This window comes from Artemia franciscana, chromosome 19 (assembly GCF_032884065.1).
Source record: "Artemia franciscana chromosome 19, ASM3288406v1, whole genome shotgun sequence".
Taxonomy (NCBI): domain Eukaryota; kingdom Metazoa; phylum Arthropoda; class Branchiopoda; order Anostraca; family Artemiidae; genus Artemia; species Artemia franciscana.
Window position 1 is genome coordinate 32,721,676 of NC_088881.1, and position 18,256 is coordinate 32,739,931.

The following is an 18,256-nucleotide window of genomic DNA, read 5'->3' on the forward strand; positions in this document are numbered from 1 at the left end:
CACTGGGCCTTAGTCTGAGTATCAACGATACGATACTTTATTAATAAACACAATTATAATTCTTTACATTACACATCTACTGCACTGGTGGAAAAACATACCTTTTTGTCCTACACCAAAAATAACATTTGTCAAGACAAGCACAATGCTCCTAAGTAACATTACTGTGCGACGATGACCATAACATGGTTTTTCTACTAGGGAGAGCAATTGACCAGCAATAGGGGGGGGGGGCATTTCAATACCTTCTAACTCCAAGGTAGCGTAGCGTTCGTTTTTTTCAGGGGTACTGTCCCACTTTAATCCTATACAATTGTAATTTTCCTCTAGGCCTATTTGAGGTTTTTAACTATGTTGATTCACTGGCGTGTTTTTTATCTCGACACCATTTTTGAGGGGGTTTCAGGATGTTTTTCCAAATTCCCGTAAATCTGTTTTCTCGATTAAGTTTTGACAATAAGTTTAGCCAAAATAAAGTTACCATTCCTGAATTAGCTTCAAATGGTGATATTTTCTTAGTAAAGAACCGAATTCTACGCAAGGTTGCGTCAGACACCACAATCACGATGTAGGGAGGGGGCAAATTATATTTTTTAAACCAGCGGGGGGGGGGGTTCAATTTTTCAATAAAAATACAGGAACAACATGCACCTGTCCTTTTGCCATTTTAGTCTCACAATTACAATGAATTAAATAATTTAGATGGCATTCAGAAAGTGATTTATCACCAGAAGCGACATTTCTTATAGTTGAGGAACTATTACGCAAGGATGGAGTATAGTAGAATAATTAGTGCAGAAAATTTTCTTGTCTCAAAATCAGTTAGTATCACCTTTCAAAAAAAAAGAAAGCGGCCCCAATCAACAGCTCTACTTTTATTCCATTGCCTTGTTCCAAACGATTTGACGATCACATAAGCAACAGACACCACCAGACTAATCCCTAGACTACCATTGGCAAAAAACATTTGGGGTGCCCCCCCCCCTTTATCAAAAATCCACATTTAACTATAAAACTTGGCTAGATTCGTCTTCAAATTTTTAATTTAAAAACGCGTATAGATAAAATTATGTTTTGCCGAAGTTAAACATGAGAAGCAAAAGTAAATAAGCTAAGTGTAATTGCTTTTCTTTGCACCCCAAGCAATAGTTTTTTCTCATTTCCAAAACAACTCTATTTAATTCTTGTTAAGACAATGATATTCCATTGAGATAAAAAAAATTGCACCTCAGTAAATTGTAAGCTATTATTTTCTACCAGCGCGTAATTACTAGTAGAGGAACTGACAACATCTCAAATTGAGACCACCTTGGGCGTTCAGGTGAGAGGTAAAATCTTAAATTGCTGTCACTAACGTCATGTCTTCAGGGAAACATGAAATTTGTTAGAACCAAATGAAGCGTTAGAAATCAATGAACAATGGGACTATTATCTAAGCCGTGAAAGAAGTTTGCAGACAATTAGACAACAAAGAGGGCTCAATCGTGGTCTGCCAAACATGTTGGGTACGGTTCTGTGAACATATGATGCGACATCTGAGGCAGGTGGGTGTTGAAAAACGCGCGTCTATTCAATTGGGTTTATACTGACGGGTTTATAGTACGTAGAGAATTGAGTTTTTACAATTTCATATCTTATCCGATTAGCCAAACCATAGCCTTTAAGTGGAACCTTGTTACTCGTCGGGCTTGCTGCGGCCTTAAAAGAAGGGATATTAAAGGAAAATCCCCCCACAAACGATTCCTGTCGAAAAAATAAACGTTCAAACAGGGATAAATCCGTTTATTTAGACAGCGAAAACAGGTACAAAAGTCTCAATGTTTCTATCACTCATACAGCGATCCTTATCAGAAGAAATTTCTACTGAGAAGTATTTCTACCATATCAGCAGTATTTCCACTGACGAGGATCGCTGCATATGTGATCGAAATATTGAGACTCTTGGATCTTTTTCGCTGTCAGAATGAATGCATTTATCCCCATTTGAACGTTTATTTGTTCGTAATAGGAAGGCAGTGTGGTCTGATAAAATGATACCTAATTTGAGGTGTTACGCCGAAAAATCCCCCCCCCCCCCCACTTCCCCACAAAATCGCACTTCTACTTGCTGTCACTTAGGGCTACATAAATTTAAATATATTCAAAAAATATTCCCCACAAAAATCCCCCACTGACCATTCTCCTCCCAGAAAATTCAACCATGCATTGTTTTGATTTTTTATTGAATGCGCAAAAAATTATTTCAGACTAAAATCTCAGACCAAAAGATCCTGGGAATAGCACCTCTAGACTGGGGATAGGACAATTTACCAGGAAGCAAATTCTGACAAGACTCGAAAGAGGCTAGGGGCACCAGGTTTGACGTATCTTGTCTATATAGTTTGTGTTCAACATCAGCCAAAGCTCTATGTTTGCGATGATTCTGTGTTTTTACAATATTTCAATTATTTGTAATTAGAATTCATAACTATAATTCATATATTGATAATTCAAAACAACGATCGTGAGCTTCTCACAATGAGATTTTACCAATCCCAAGATTTAACTAGTGCTCATTTAAGCCAATCAGCAATTTTCAATCGATTAGAAAATCCTATAAATAATGTGATTGGTTCAAATTTGCACTAGTTAAATCTCGGTATTAGTAAACTGTTATTGTCAGTGGGCTTTGGTATTCCATACCACAGCGTAACAGAACATTTTTTTTTTTTTTGACGGCATTTATTTCATTATTCTTCTAGCAACATATTTTTTTTTTTTTTAATATTTATGAGAAAATGCGGGATTACGGGCTTTTGTTGATCTGGTAAAATAGTTGAGTTAGCTAAATTAAACTTTCAGGAATGGATACAGTGGCGTAATTTCGTCAAAGTTCTGGAGAAGGGGGGGGGGCAAATTTGGAGCAAAAGATGTACCAAAGAAAACTGACGCGTTTCTGTGGATGCTTGAATTATGGAGGCTTATTTTAGTTTTGACAAGATTTTTAAAGCAACTACATTTCAGCTGGGGGGGGGGAGGCAAACTGAGGTCTAGAAGGGGTAGTTACTCCCCTGCCCCATAGCAAATTACACCCCCTGGAATTAGAGTCTTGATGATACTCTGGGAAGGTATTTTGGAGTACCCAACTCCACTCATTCCTCCTCCAAAGTGCACTGGCTTTTGACTGGTATTTTACAATCTTTTTGTTCTAGAAATGGAATCCTATAAATATAAATCTACCGCTTAAATGAGGCGCACTGAAAATGTTTGGAGCCCCATACTATTACCCAATCTTGATTTATAAGGTTTTAAATTTTGTAAATATTTTCCTTAAATTTATGAAAAAAAAATATGATATGACTTATACATTTACAAAAATAATATAATTTTACATTTAAAAAAACTGGAGCCAGTGAAAATAAGATTGAAACTAAAAGATTAAGGTTAAAACCCTTTTTTGTTAAAACTTAGTTAGGTAGACTATGCAATGTTCTAAGCCCTAGAAACGGGGGCATAATTTGCTAAGAGGTAGGGGGAAAACTGCCCCTCTCATACCTCGGTTCGCCCCCCTCCCCCAGCTGAAATTAGTGTCTTCAAAAATATTTTCAAAAGTAAGATAATCCTGCATAACTCAAGCATCCAGAGAAATGGTTCAGTTTTTTTTTAGCATATATGTACTTTTATGGCACTATATGGCTCATTTTTCAGCATTCACTGTCATTTTCACTTGATTTGGGAAAATTGGCTCAGACTTTGCCCCCCCCCCATAATATCTTGACGAAATTACGCTACTGCCCGGAAATAAGGAAAAGGAAGAAATAGTAGTTTGTTAACACCTCACCGGGGTACATTTTAGGCCCTGGATTCACTTCTTAGAGTTTTATTCTCTTAATTCGAACGGTTTCCAAAATATCTAAAATTCCAACAACTAGAACTATAACTTTTTAAAGTTTTTGGTAAAAGTTCAAATAGTTTCAGTAATATCGAATATAGCTCGTTTACTACTGCTTTAACCACATTTTTAATTTAAAGCAATTCATTGACTTCAAGCTAAGGTTTTCCAAACCACAACACAACGGAATTAACAATTTTTTTGCAAGTCCCACAAATAACTTTTACTTCATTAGACATTGCACAATATGTAACCCGTGAATAATAATGAAAATGTGTTTCCAATTTGCTTAAATTCACACAGACATTGTCTTACCAGCAAAAAACAATAAAAAAAATGTGGTATGCTATGTATTTATATAGTCAACAACCATGCCCTGAGTAATTATTACGCTGGTAAGCTTTTGACAAAAATTATGGGAAATTTAACGTCTCACGGTTAACGGGAAAATGACAATAATTTCCTGTTTCCAATTGAATTGAAATAATGACAATTTCAAAGAAGTCACTTCTGCCTAAATAAACATCGGACTTTATTGAATTCTTAGCCATTTTGGTTTAGACATTTTTTTTTTTTTTTACAGAAAATATCCGTCGCCTGTTGTAAAGAAAATATTATTGACAATGTTGGTGTGTTGTTAGCATTTGTACTGATACTATTCGCGTATTCCTGCTCCCAGGGATACGTAACACAGTAACCATGGTCTAGGGCATACACAGGATATTTGGTACTTTTATATTATACGCGAAACACTCAAGATTTTGGATCGCGAATGACGCGAGTATGTGACAAGAAAATGATCAATCAACTTCATTATACCAGGCAATTAGCTTTGGCTCGTTTGGAAAATACATTATAGCGATATTTTATTTAAATATCTAGTTAGTAATTTGGTTAGGTTAGGTTAGATTACGCATTTTATGCATCCCCTAATGGCATTGCATATATTAACTTTTATTTACCCCCAACCCCTAATGGTACAAACATATAGCCCAAATTTGTTTCTAAAATATTATATTTTCATCATAGCTGTTAGATTTCATTAGCATCCAAACTTTACTTCTTGAGTGTTTCTCGTGTAATACGAAAGTAGGTGTGGGGGGAGGTAAATAAAGAAGAAACTTGCTATTTGATATTGGAGTGAAAAGTGCCAAGAAATTCAAGAAAATATAGGATTCTTGGGAGCCAAGGGCCTAGTGTGTCTCCATGGATATACACATGCCTTGGTTTATATACCCCAAAATTACTCTGCCTTTACCCCCCCCCCCCCCTTATTCGGCCTTTTACTGTTGACCTTATCGGGCGACTCTTAATTTTGTCATTTCTGGGCGTTCGTTTATTTCTTCTGGCGCACGTCTGTCCTCTTTTATACGTTTCTCCTTTTCGCACAGAGGGGTGGCTGAACGGCTAGGCCGAAACAGTAACAGGTTTGAGCCCGAGTTAGAGCCAATTTTATTAAGCTGCATATGAGTAAATTTTACGGAATAAGTATATTTTATTAATCTGCATATGAGTAAAATTTTAAAATGTGAAAAAATCTAGATCGTTAATTTTTTTTTTTTTTTACTCCAATCGAGACGACGGAAAGGGAGACCAGTCTTCCAGTCACCGCCACTGTGATGATCTGTCAAAACATCTATTTTAATTTTACGGAATAAATTTCTTCTAGATTAAGAAAATTTTAATAAAAAGAAACAGAGTAATTCTTTAGATCATATCTTATTTTAAACCATTGGCCTTCTGAAATAAATATAATAAATATATATATGTATATGTATATATATATATATATATATATATATATATATATATATATATATATATATATATATATATATATATATATATATATATATATATATTATATGGCAACGTAATTTTCATCATGTTAATAAATTCCACGCGAGTAAACTAATTTGGAAACGGCTCTTATGTTGATTCAAAAGAAAGTAAACCTGACGTGACCATTGTTGAAAGCAGTACTTACTACTATTGTAACTTTTGTATTCATGGCAAAATTTAAATTATCCCATGTAGCTAAACTAGCCACTTTTTTCTGCTTTTTCGGCAATTCTCACTTGGTTAAAAAAAATCTATATATGCACGGTTTGAACTCGCATAAAGATCTTGGTAGCATGATGCCTGAAATCAGTCCCTTTACAGAATTAAATAAAAAAAACTAGTTTTTTAACTGAAAGTAAGGAGTGACATAAAAACTTAAAACGAACAGAAATTACTCCGTATATGAAATGAGTTGTCCCCTCCGCAATCCCTCGCTCTTTACGCTAAAGTTTGACTCTTTGCCACAATTCTACTTTTTAAAACAATTTAAAGCTTTAGCGTAAAGAGCGAGGGATTGCGGAGGGGACAACTCATTTCATATACGGAGTAATTTCTGTTCGTTTTAAGTTTTAATGTCGCTCCTTACTTTCAGTTAAAAAACTAGTTTTTTTTATTTAATTTCTCAACGTTTTTGAATTAATGCATGTTTGATTTTGGCTCTCCGCACATAAATTATTGAAATGAAATTAGTATATTAATTTTTTTTTGGATAAATGGCTTTCTCTTAGTTTTGATCAGACGATTTTGAGAAATAAGGGGTGGGGAAGGAGGCCTAGCTGCCCTCCAATTTTTCGGTTACTTAAAAAGGCTACTATAACTTTTAATATTCAATGAACGTTTTTATTAGTAAAAAATATACGTAACTTAAGAATTAACTTACGTAACAAACTTTTATATTCTTATATTTTTATTATGTGTACGAGGGGGTTTGTACCCTCGTTAATACCTCGCTCTTTACACTAAATCGTAAGTTTTGTTCCAATTCTTTAAGAATGACCCCTGAATCAAATAGGCCGTTGAATAAATAGTTGAAATCACTAAAAATATTTTAGCATAAAGAGCGAGGTATTTATCTCCTCCTAAATACCTCGCTCTTTATGCAAAAGTATTTTTAGAGCCCTTCATATGCGTAATAATCTCTGTTTGTTTTAAATTTCAATGCTATTCCTTACTTTCATTTGAAAAAACGTTTTCATGTTTATTTTTTCATTGTTTTTTTTTTATAGTAATGCTAGAAAATCCTGCGCCCTTTTCATTGAATTTTTTTCAACCATGGCATATTTCTCCAAGGAAAGATCCTCCCACATAGCCCCCTCCCTCAACCCTACCCCCAAAACCAAAAAAATCCCCCTGAAAACGTCTGTACACTTCCCAATAACCATTATTATATGTAAACACTGGTTGAAGTTTGTAACTTGCAACCCCTCCCCCAGGGACTGTGGGGGAGTAAGTCATCCCCAAAAACATAGTTATTAAGATTTTCGACTATGCCAAACAAAATGGCTATCTCAAAATTTTGATCCGTTGACTTTGGGAAAAAATGAGCGTGGGAGGGGGCCTCGATGCCCTCCAATTTTTTTGGTCACTTAAAAAGGGCACTAGAACTTTTCATTTCCGTTAGAATGAGCCCTCTTGCGACATTCTAGGACCACTTGGTCGATACGATGACCCCTGGAAAAAAAAAAAAAAAAAAAAAAAAAAAACAAACAAATAAACACGCACCCGTGATTTGTCTTCTGGCAAAAAATGCAAAATTCCACATTTTTATAGATAGGAGCTTGAAACTTCTACAGTAGGGTTCTCTGATACGCTGAATCTGATGGTGTCATTTTCGTTAAGATCCTACGACTTTTAGGGGGTGTTTCCCCCTATTTTCCTAAATAAGGCAAATTTTCTCAGGCTCGTAACTTTTGATGGCTAAGACTAAACTTGATGAAACTTATATATTTAAAATCAGCATTAAAATGCGATTCTTTTGATGTAGCTATTTATATCAAAATTCAATTTTTTAGAGTTTTGGTTACTATTGAGCCGGATCGCTCCTTACTACAGTTCGTTACCACGAACTGTTTGATATGGTCTAATGGGATACAAAGATTAATCTCTATTTTAGAAGCTATAACGGATGTAAGGCTATACACTAATGTATGGAACTAGGTTTCCTTGTTCACAGAAAACATAAATCTACAATAATTGGGTGAATATTTATATTACAAGATCAATCTGCTGAAAATTAAATTAATTAATTTAAATTAATTTACTTATTAATTTAATTAATTAATGAAAATTAATTTAATTAATTAGCCTAAAAAGTTTATCGAAAGCAAAAAGTTTATCTTTCATATTTTAGGGGGTGTTGGCTTTCGAAGGATCTTGCATAGTTCCTCACATTTAATGGTATTAGAAAAAGCTAAAAACATACGATTCAAATTAAAATATTATGTAATTTTAGTCAGATATTTAAAAGCTTGATTTTTTGTCAACATGAAATTTTTTACGCTACATCAACTATTATTGGTAACAACCCTGAGCCGCCTGTGGTTACATAGCTCTGCATCCCTCCTATGTCCTTTTTTATTCAAAATTTTGCGGAGGGCAATCAAGATCTTACCCTGGGTATAGAAACCAGAACCACCATTGGGGAGGGTTAAAGTTTAGTTCCGATGCGAATGAATTTATATCTGGATTTAGGATGAAATTCTGATTTTAAAAGTATTTCTTACATATTTCAATATTCCGTTAATCGGAACATTTACCTTTAAACATGGCAGATCCGCCAGTTCCCGGACAATTCCCTTTCATCTTAAGTTTCTGAATATAGTTGCCATTTCCCGTGATTCAATTTAGGTCCCAAGCCGCCTTAAAACTTTCAGTTACCTTACTCAAATTCTGTCCAAGATAGCGAAATACACAAGCATATCATCTAGAACCTCCCCTTAGAAATTTACATTTACAGAATTTAGGAGAGAAAAAACAGGTATAAATTGGTAAAACAGAAAAATAGATAAAACAATAATTAAAGTTAACAAATTTGGCAAATGTTTACTTTCGTTACAAGTGCTTTAATGTGCGTATTACTGCATATAGCAAGATTCTGATGATCATATCAGATGAATCATCATATGACCTTCATCATATCTGATGAAGGTCATAATTAGAGAAGCGCATCCATTTTTTAGGTTCCTAAAATCTCCCTCCAACGAGACTAAAATGCGTAAAGTCGGCTTGCTTAGGGGTAACATTACCTATAGAGCGAAGCGTATTAGTCCATGAGCCCTGCGGGGAGCGGGCGAGGTCTATTCTATATTTATTCAACAAAGGATGATAAAACTAAAAAAAAAACAACGTTTGTTAAATAAATATAGAATACAGGCCTCGCCTCGCTGTCCACGGGACTCATGGACTAATACGTTTCGCTCAATATGTAATATTACCTGTAAGCAAGCTTGTCCCATTTTTAGTTTACCCCATGGAGGAGGAGGATCAACCAGAAATGGACGCGCTTTTCTATTAATGATGATGAAACAATATACGATCAACAGAATCTTGCTATATGCAGTAATACGCACTTTCGAACACTTGGAACGAAACAAAACATTTTAAATGCGATTCCAATGTTATTTACCCCCAAATCCCACTAAGAATATATATCCTTAAATATATTTTAGGTGAAATTCTAGTTAATTTACTTCTTGCTATCTCAGAAAGGGTTTAGGTTAGGAAAATGAAACTTTCAGGGATGAATCTAAAGACAAAAGTATGTCCCGGGAAGGTATTTTGAAGCAACCACCTCCATTCCTTCTCCCTCTAGAGTACCCTGATCTTTGATGACCTTTAAAAGATGTGTATTATAAAAGTGAAACCTGGCAAAATAGATCTTCTCCTTAATTGAAGTACAACAAAATTGTTTTCAGGTTCGTAACTTTGTTCAATTCCATTTTTATAAGGTTCTAAAGATATGCAAATACGTTTCCTAAATTTTGAAAGAAAACATTGATATGGCTCAAAATTCTACTCAAACAATAGGAATTGCATTTTCAGAACTAAAGGCAGAAAAAAATCAACTAGTAACTGGAAATTAAGGTAAAATGTTTTGTCAAAATTTCAATAGGTATAAACCTGTCATGTAGGTAAATTTCAGGGCCCTCTAGTGGGTGAAGGAGTAGAGGTGGATATTTTAAAATACCTCCCCGGGACATACTTTAGCCTGTAGACCCATCCCTGAAAGTTTCCTTTCCCTAACCTAAACCCTTTCTGAGATAACAAGAAGTCAATTAACTAGAATTTTACCACATTTTTTTGCATATTATGAAGTAAGAACTGTATTCGTAACATGTTTCTTCTCAACAGACCCAATTCAAGGCTTGTACCGATGCAAATACCCCCTAGACTACAGGTATCCAACCTAAAATATGAATAATGTATAAATATATTCTATCATCAATCAAGCACTCTGTATATTGGGAAAGGACTCAATTACCTTGCAAGAGTGTAACACATGGCCATAAAAAACAGGGGTCTTTCGGGATACCTGAATTTCGACCCGTCAATCAGGTAGGTGACTACAGTAAATAGGGATGATGAAAAGCAAAGAAAGGACCAAACGGTAAACCAAACTTCAGCGAATGCTTTATCTTCCTTCCCAAATAAAATATCAGCATCACAATGTTGGGCACACCTTCCAGTTCTATTTATATATACAAACTTATCTGGGTTTCTATATTTGCTACAAGGCTTCTCAGGACTTTCAGTAAAAGTATTTTTAGGATATATATCTTTTTTTGGATTGGCGACAACCCCAACTCCCATAACAACTGGGTTGCGACCTGGATATACTGGTGATAAGGGTAAGGGGGCTGTATCTTCCCCAGGTCCATCCATACACATATGCTGTAAGTTATTTTCTGGCGGGAATTTTGAACAGTCAAGCGCTGAAGGCCAGGGGAATCCAAATTCTTGGAGCACGGGTTGACACCGATTTTTAACAGATTCACATAGCGACCGGCAAGGGCCAATAGGGGTTGACACTTTTTCGTTACACATTGGAGCATATACAGAACACAAGAAAAACTGTAATTGACTAGAACATCCGTATTGTATCAAAGCTGTGAATGTGTTTAGTTGCATTTCTGCGTCTTTTTGCAAATCATGTCCCACTAAATTAGGCATTGACGTGACATTGTAACCAATGCCTTTGCAAGTGTCTATTTTAATTGGTTCACAAGCCCTGTATACCTCTAATTCATATCCAGTCGCGAATGAAGCAAGAAAAATAAAGAGTAACGGCTCCATTTTTCCCTTCCTTCAGATGTTAACTCTACAAAAGCTGACAAATGACTAATTCAGTTCATTTGTGTTCGCGTGAACGAGCAAAACAAATATCGGTTCACAATCTGTCAGCTAGCGCGGGAGCGCCTATTCATCTGCCATCTATTTATCAGGTAGTAAATTTGCCTGAGACTTGAATTATTTTTTTTTCATTTCAAGGAAAGGTTGAAAAAATTTGGTTTGGATCCAAGTGTTACACATTGAGTCTTTTTAGCTTTCTAAGAAGGGAGGGTGGGTATACTTCGTTTTCTGATCCCCCTTCTGGGGCCTAAGCATATGAGGAGTATCCGTTCGAATAATGGAGACATAAGTAATGTGGGAGTAGAGTTGTTCATGGTAAAAATGTGTATTTTTACTCGTTTTTCATTCGTTTCACTTCAGTTTAATTATGATTGGAAAAGTATGTTTGTACAAGAAACTATTTATGTACAAGTGATTTTCTACAGGAATAAATATGCTGCAAGGGCTATAATTGTGTTGAAGCTTTGGTGAGAAATGCTTGTACTTAGAGATTTTTTATAACATCAAGTTAAAGGGGTAGAGGGAAAATTTTTTATGCACAAGATTTTCTACAGGAATAAATAATGGTGTAAGGGCTATAATCGGGTTGAAGCTTTGGTGAGAAATGCTTGTACTTAGGGATCCTTTCTAAAGAGGGAAGTCATCCAGTTAAAGGGGTAGGGGGGAAATATATCATCGAAAATTCACTTTTCTTCCAGTAGGACCAGAGGGCCTTCATTCTACCATAACTGGGGATGTCAATTCAGGCAATCATAAAAGGAGCAAGAATCTCTATTTTTTCCTATTTTTAATCTATATGGAAAAGTGTTTTTTAAATCTTAGGAGGAGTGGTGGCATTTTTAAATTTTTTATTTAAATTAAAAAAAGTTATTTTCCAAAACTTTAGGGGGAGGGTAAACATTTAGAGTACAATTTCCTCCCTCTATACCCCAATTTGGTGTCCCCAACCTCCATTTTCTGAGGGCGCATATCGACGCACCATATGTGTTTATAGGCATTGGTTGTACTTGTACTGATTAACAACCCCCCAGAACCTAGGTCGCAGCCAGGATAATTTCGGGTTATTACAAATTTTTGGGTAACTTTGAGATTTACGTTAATCTTGGAGAAGAAACATGACTCATGCTTCAAAATTTGCAAAATAATGCTACCTTGATGCATTTTAATAAACTGGCTGCTATTTTTCAGAAAATAGCTAAATTTATTTCAATAATATTCACTTTAATTATACATTTAATATTATAAACTTATACTATTTTATATAATATTATAAGCTTATGGCTACGGCATTGTGGAATTGATGTTATTAATATGTGCCAAAATCAATTCAAAAAAATCATTAAAAAAACAGATCATTGTCATTTTATGCAAATATAAACTTGTATAATATTATAAACTTATAATATTATAAAATTATAAACTTTAATTTAATTTATAAGCATTACTTAGAAGTGTCCAAGCGTTGTACAGCTCAATTTCATAGTGATATGTGCAAACTCTTGAATCATGTAGTAATCGAGAATTTGCGGAAAGGTCTATTGTTCTGTCAAAATGATAAACTTTTCATAGTTTCAAATTGACAAAACCCAGCAAAGCCATATTCCCTAAAAGGGGCGTAGCTCCAGCATTTTGAATGGGGGGCAAGAAGGGTCCACATCCAGAGAGTCAAGGGGCATGCGCCATATAATAATTGCTCTCTCCAAATTATTGGGGGGGGGGCAAATGTCTAATTCACCTTTAAATCACATTTAGAAAGTAAGTAGTTTTTCAAGAATAAGAAATAAAGACAAATAAATTATTTAACAGAAACAGCACTTACATCGTCATTCATCAACCATAAGGAAAATCCGTTGCCATGTATATTAAATTTATTTTCATCTTTACAAGTTACTGCTAATATGTATTCACACTTCACTTATATGTCAAAAATAAAAACTGGAAAACAAACAACAAAATAAATAAAAGTACATTAATGAAATAAAAGAATAAATTTATTTCGGCTAATATTGCTTGCTAGTCCTCTACCCTCCGAGAGAGGATTCCAAACTTGTAATCCCAAAAAAACACGGAAACAAAGATCCTTGTTGTACTCCGAGTCTTAAACACTATCTCTAAAGAATTAAAAGTTACGTAACAATGATAAAAAGACCTATGAATTTTCCAAAAGCCCTCCAGTGAATATCGATTCAAACATGGTAAACAAAAACGGCTAGTTCACAATTTCTTAATTTATAAACGTTAAAAATTTTAGCTTAGTAAAGCAACTGAAAGTTTTATTTTCAGATGTCATGTAATGTCCTAAAACGTTAACAACCTTATTCTTTAAAATCCGAAATCGTTTAAAACTTGACAAAAGAGAACTAATGAACTGCAAATATCCATAAAACAAACATAATTATAATTTTTGGTGGAAGCTCATTCCTTAGCTTTGTTTGGTGACCCTAACCTCCCACCACTTTCGCTGCTAAAGTTTCACAATGTAGTTTCTTAATCAAACAAAATAAAAATAAAAACCTAAAAATTCAACGTAACTCTAAAAAGAATCCCGCTCATATATCTCAGACACATATTTCTTTTTAATAGAAATAATCTTTTTTTTTCTCTTCTACTTTTCTTCAATTTTTTAATAAAAAAAAAAAAATCCATCATCAAATACAAATTGGACTCCAGTGTATGCTACCTTAGACTGAATTTTTATATTGTAGTTTCATTTCGCGTCTTTTTTTGCTCTTTTAGTTTTCTTTGACTTTGCCAAGGAAATATACAAATTGTCACTAAATGGAACACGAATCTCACCTTGGGTTTTTCCTACTGGACTTAGTTTTCTTGGACTTTTCGAGGGAACCCACGTATCGCCAATTTGTCTTCCAATTCGCTCAGGTACACTACGCGCCTCATTTTGGTGTTTCATTGTTTTTACCTCATCTTGGAAATACAAGGTTTGAGGATTAATACTTTCTAAAAGGTGACAAGAAAAAATACGAATTTCAGAACATTCTTTATTCAAAAACAGAGCTTTATGTTTCTCATAAAAGGCGGACCCCTTTCCCCATTTCACCTATGGCCCCAAATAGGATGACAAGAGATGAGAAGAAAGCATTTAGAAAAAATTGAATCTCTATGGAGAGGGGGGGGTATAGGACGAAGCTTTCAATAGGGGTGGACAGGGGCAAGTGCAGTTGTGCTGGCTCAGAAGGATAGGTGCTGCATTGAGTTGTTGTAGTAGTGGTAGTGCACAATAATATTCTAGACGAATTTATAAACCAAAAACACAAATAACAAAACAAAAAGGATTTAATAAAAAGTTTTTACAACAAGATAAAAATTGATGTAGTTTAGTAAATAAAATGCACATTAACTGGTAACTTTAGTGTTTATTAATAAAAAGGTTAAAACTACAGCTTAGAACAATATACTTCTCGTATTCACCATGGGATCCTTCAATGTTAGCCTACTCAATCATTAGATTATAGATACCCTCATTAAAAGGGGAAAAGAACGTAAAAATGGCAGTGGCTTCTATTAAAGTACACTATAACAATATCGTCATGAATTTTTTTGGTTAATTCGTTCATACTTCTGTGTTTATAATCCAATAAAAGAACACTCTATACAAAGTTTGTTTTCTGTAAAAAAAAATAGGCCTTATTGCTCCTTTTTTAGAGAAACTACTTAAAAAAAGGTGACGCTCGAAATTTCACTCAAAAGGTTGGCACTGAAAGCACAAAGGACACTGAAAATAAATCTGATGGTTCAAAATAGTTAAGTGAAAACGTATACAAACAAATTTCTATCTTTAAAAAAAATGCAATTCAATTTCAATTAAAAGGACTTCCAAATGCAATTTCTGGTAGCAGTGACGCCAAACTAAAAAAAAAAAAAAAAAAAAAAAAAAAAAAAAAAAAAAAAAAAAAAAAAAAAAAAAAAAAAAAAAAAAAAAAAATGTGGGCAAAAAATCCACAAAACAAATGGCACCAAATAGGCGTGTTTCTCTTTGGAAGCCAACAGTTATAGAAGTTTTGAATTTTTACAGACAAAAGCGTTGTCAAACTTAACTAACTGTTGACTTAATTAATAAATTAATTAACTTAATTAATTAACTATTAACTTAACTATTGATATTTACACTGACAAGTTTTACTCTTTTATTTCCACAGTGCTGTGTGGCACAACTAGCAAAAATCCAAAAATTTTGATCCAAAAATCAAAAAATTTTGGTTTGGAAAAACCCAAAAAAACTTATAAAATAGCAGTTTATCGAATAAAATAGAATGCACCTAAGATGAGGCAAATGGCAGAGGCGGTTTCAAGGGGGGACAGAGGGGGGATTTTCCTCGGGCAATTTGGGGCGCAAAATTTCAAATAAATAATCTAATGGTTATAACCATTTCGCGTTTGTTGAACAAATGAAAGTTAAAATAAAGATAAGTTCTTTTATTAGCAAACACGGATACAGAAAGCAATGGATATTTTGATCAAATACACCAGTGATCATCATCAGCATATAAACAATTAATGTTGATGATGAAAGCAGAGTTTATCTCCTGATGACGACATCTGTTGTATGTGATCAAAATATCCACATGTTTTCGTATCTGTTTTCACTATCTAATGCAAGGACCTATCCCTATTTGGACTTTTATTTGTTCGTCATAGAAAGGCAGTGTTGTCTTCAAAATGAAGAAAAAATAATAATTACTTAATTTTACAATTATATTTTTATTAAAACAACGTTTATCTTATAATGATAGTTTAATAATCAGAATTAAAATAATTAAGTCAAAATAATTAACAATGACTAAACATTTTAAATCACATGTTAAAAACATAATGAAAAATAATTTTTTAATTAATTAACAAATTGCAAACAATTTTGTTAATAAATGAAAATATTTGTAAAATATGGCCTGAAAATCTTTTTAGAAGACAGGTAGGGGGGGGGGGGGGGCTAATCAAGATTTTGCCCCGGGTGAAAGAGAGGCCAGAACCTCTTTGGCAGAACCTCTGCCAAAGGGGCAAAAATGCCTTTACTTCGGTGACCTTGATAATCTAAAGTTTTATGTCCCTTGTGGAAATTTTCCGCATATTATTTTCCTGCGGTCCTGCATTTTTAATATTTCAGCAAAAGATCAGAGTTTTACAATTCGTTCGACAGCTGAGATTCAATTTTATCCGTACCGAGTTAGATTCTTGATACATAATTCAAATCTTTAAGAATGAAAAAGTTTTAGTAATATACAAGTTTTGGCTCAATAAATGGATAGATGTAAAAGCAATAAATCCTATTATATAAATATCTTGTCCTTTCGGTTCAACACAGAGCTGTAGGATTGTCACACAGTTACACTTTTTGCAGAGAATATAAACATCAGCAGCCTATTTTTTAAGGATAGAATAATATCGGAACACCTGACGCCATTAAAAAGGAATACGAATTTAGATAATACTTGATAACCCTCCTAGAATGATTCTAAGTTGCACAAGCTAATACTAATTTACAAAAACGCTCTTTTTTTATTACTTGCTGTGAAAAATCACTCATCAACGGCAATTTGTCCCATGGGTTTTAGATCTTTTGAAACTTCAAAAAGGCAACCTGTGGCGGCAACAATTTCTGCCATTTCGACGCCCTCTGCGATCTCAGTCAAAATAAGTCCCTTCATCTTGTCTACTTCAAAGACACACTGTAAGAAAAAATAGTAATAAAATTAATAAATTAATTTATAATAAAATTAATAATAAATTAAAATTAATAAATACCTTTTTAATAAAATTAAAAAGGTAACAACGTAATTAAAATGTTCCGATTATAAACAATTTTAAGAAAAAACACAGATTTCAGTGCAAATAAAATGTATAATTTTAACAAAAAATATACGACCCTTAACCGTCAAAAGTACTTTTGAGGTAAAAAGAAAAAAAACGAACAAGAAACTAAAGAGGAAACACAAGGCTAATTACCCTTATTCCAATTCAGTTTTCGTGACGCGCCGGTGTCAGGCGCTTTCATTTCACATGATTGAGTGCCCCCCTCATCCTGTCCCTCTTGCAGCCACATTTTTAAGAGAAAAAGGGTCTGTGGTTGCTCCGACATTTTACTTCATACAAGTATTATCAATCTGTTTGATTTGAAAAACTAGTTGAGCCAGTGTTCCTCTACTAGACTTCCTCAACACATGCGTACATCGTCCCCCCTTCCTGTAGCCATGATTTTGGGGAAAAAATGGGCCTGTGAAAACTTAGATAACCAAATAGAGATATAACATTTCTAGGAGGGTTCGTATTCCTCAGGGTATGATGCATTAAAAATTAACAAACAATTGACAACATGGAATATTGTTCCTAGTTCAAAGACCCTATTTGGAGATAACACAACAATAATCTAAACTTCAATACAACTGAAAGGAAGACAATTCCCACAGTTATTTCAAATTTTGCTAAAGCACAAAAATTGCTAAACATAATAAAAAAAAAATTGTACTGTACCGTCTAAAGTTTTCAGAATATTTTGCACTTAGATAGACGAAAAGATATATAAGAACTGAGAGGGGAGGGGGTAGGTGGTCAATATATATTAATTACAGGCATACTAATATATGTCCTTTAGTTTTGGATAACCTTAACATAATTTAGACTAGAACTTGAACTATAACTTGAGCGATTTGTAACATCTGTCATTTTACGAGAATTACCCTCATTCTATATTCACGGAGCCAGGTACTTAAAGGTAACTAAAACGACACTATTAATTTACCTCGTTCCAGAACCTTGAGGTTTTAAATACCCGTTGAACCTTCTACTGAAAAATTCTTTAGAGAGATTTTCAGGAATTTTATCCCCAAGAACATCGTGCAACGTCGGGTGATGCTGTTCCTCAAGTACTATACTCTTGGCATGTCCTCCTGTAGATAACTGGACTGAGTTGTGTGGCTTCACGTTTGAAGCCAGTTTGAGACTAGATGTTATGCTCCACCTCATCAGTTCGGCTTTCAGCGTGGATTCGGTTATCCTGAGGCACTTTCTGCTGTTGCCAATTTGCTCATCGAATCCGATGCTTCAGGTTTTCCAAGTTTATTGGAGGACTTGCTGTCAGTCAAGCTTTCGACTCCTTTATCCATGCGGCAGTGCTCCTTCTTGCTGCTAAAAGAGATTGATGCACCATTAAGGCTTTTCCTGACATGCATTCTTGCCTTC

At 34.3% G+C, this 18,256-nt stretch overlaps 2 protein-coding genes across 2 annotated transcripts in view; both read right to left on the bottom strand.

Annotated features, from left to right (window-relative positions):
* LOC136039582 (frizzled-4-like) overlaps positions 1-11,052 on the bottom strand; it is a 59,070-nt gene extending 48,018 nt beyond the window's left edge. Inside the window, exon 1 of the mRNA XM_065723437.1 lies at positions 10,194-11,052. Coding sequence (XP_065579509.1) covers positions 10,194-11,005 — 812 coding nt within the window. The 5' untranslated portion in view covers positions 11,006-11,052. The remainder of the gene's footprint in view (positions 1-10,193) is intronic.
* Positions 11,053-14,338: 3,286 nt separating this feature from the next.
* Positions 14,339-18,256, bottom strand: part of LOC136039583 (succinyl-CoA:3-ketoacid coenzyme A transferase 1, mitochondrial-like) — a 64,045-nt gene continuing 60,127 nt past the window's right edge. Inside the window, exon 11 of the mRNA XM_065723438.1 lies at positions 14,339-16,746. Within this exon, the coding sequence (XP_065579510.1) occupies positions 16,597-16,746 (150 nt within the window). The 3' untranslated portion in view covers positions 14,339-16,596. The remainder of the gene's footprint in view (positions 16,747-18,256) is intronic.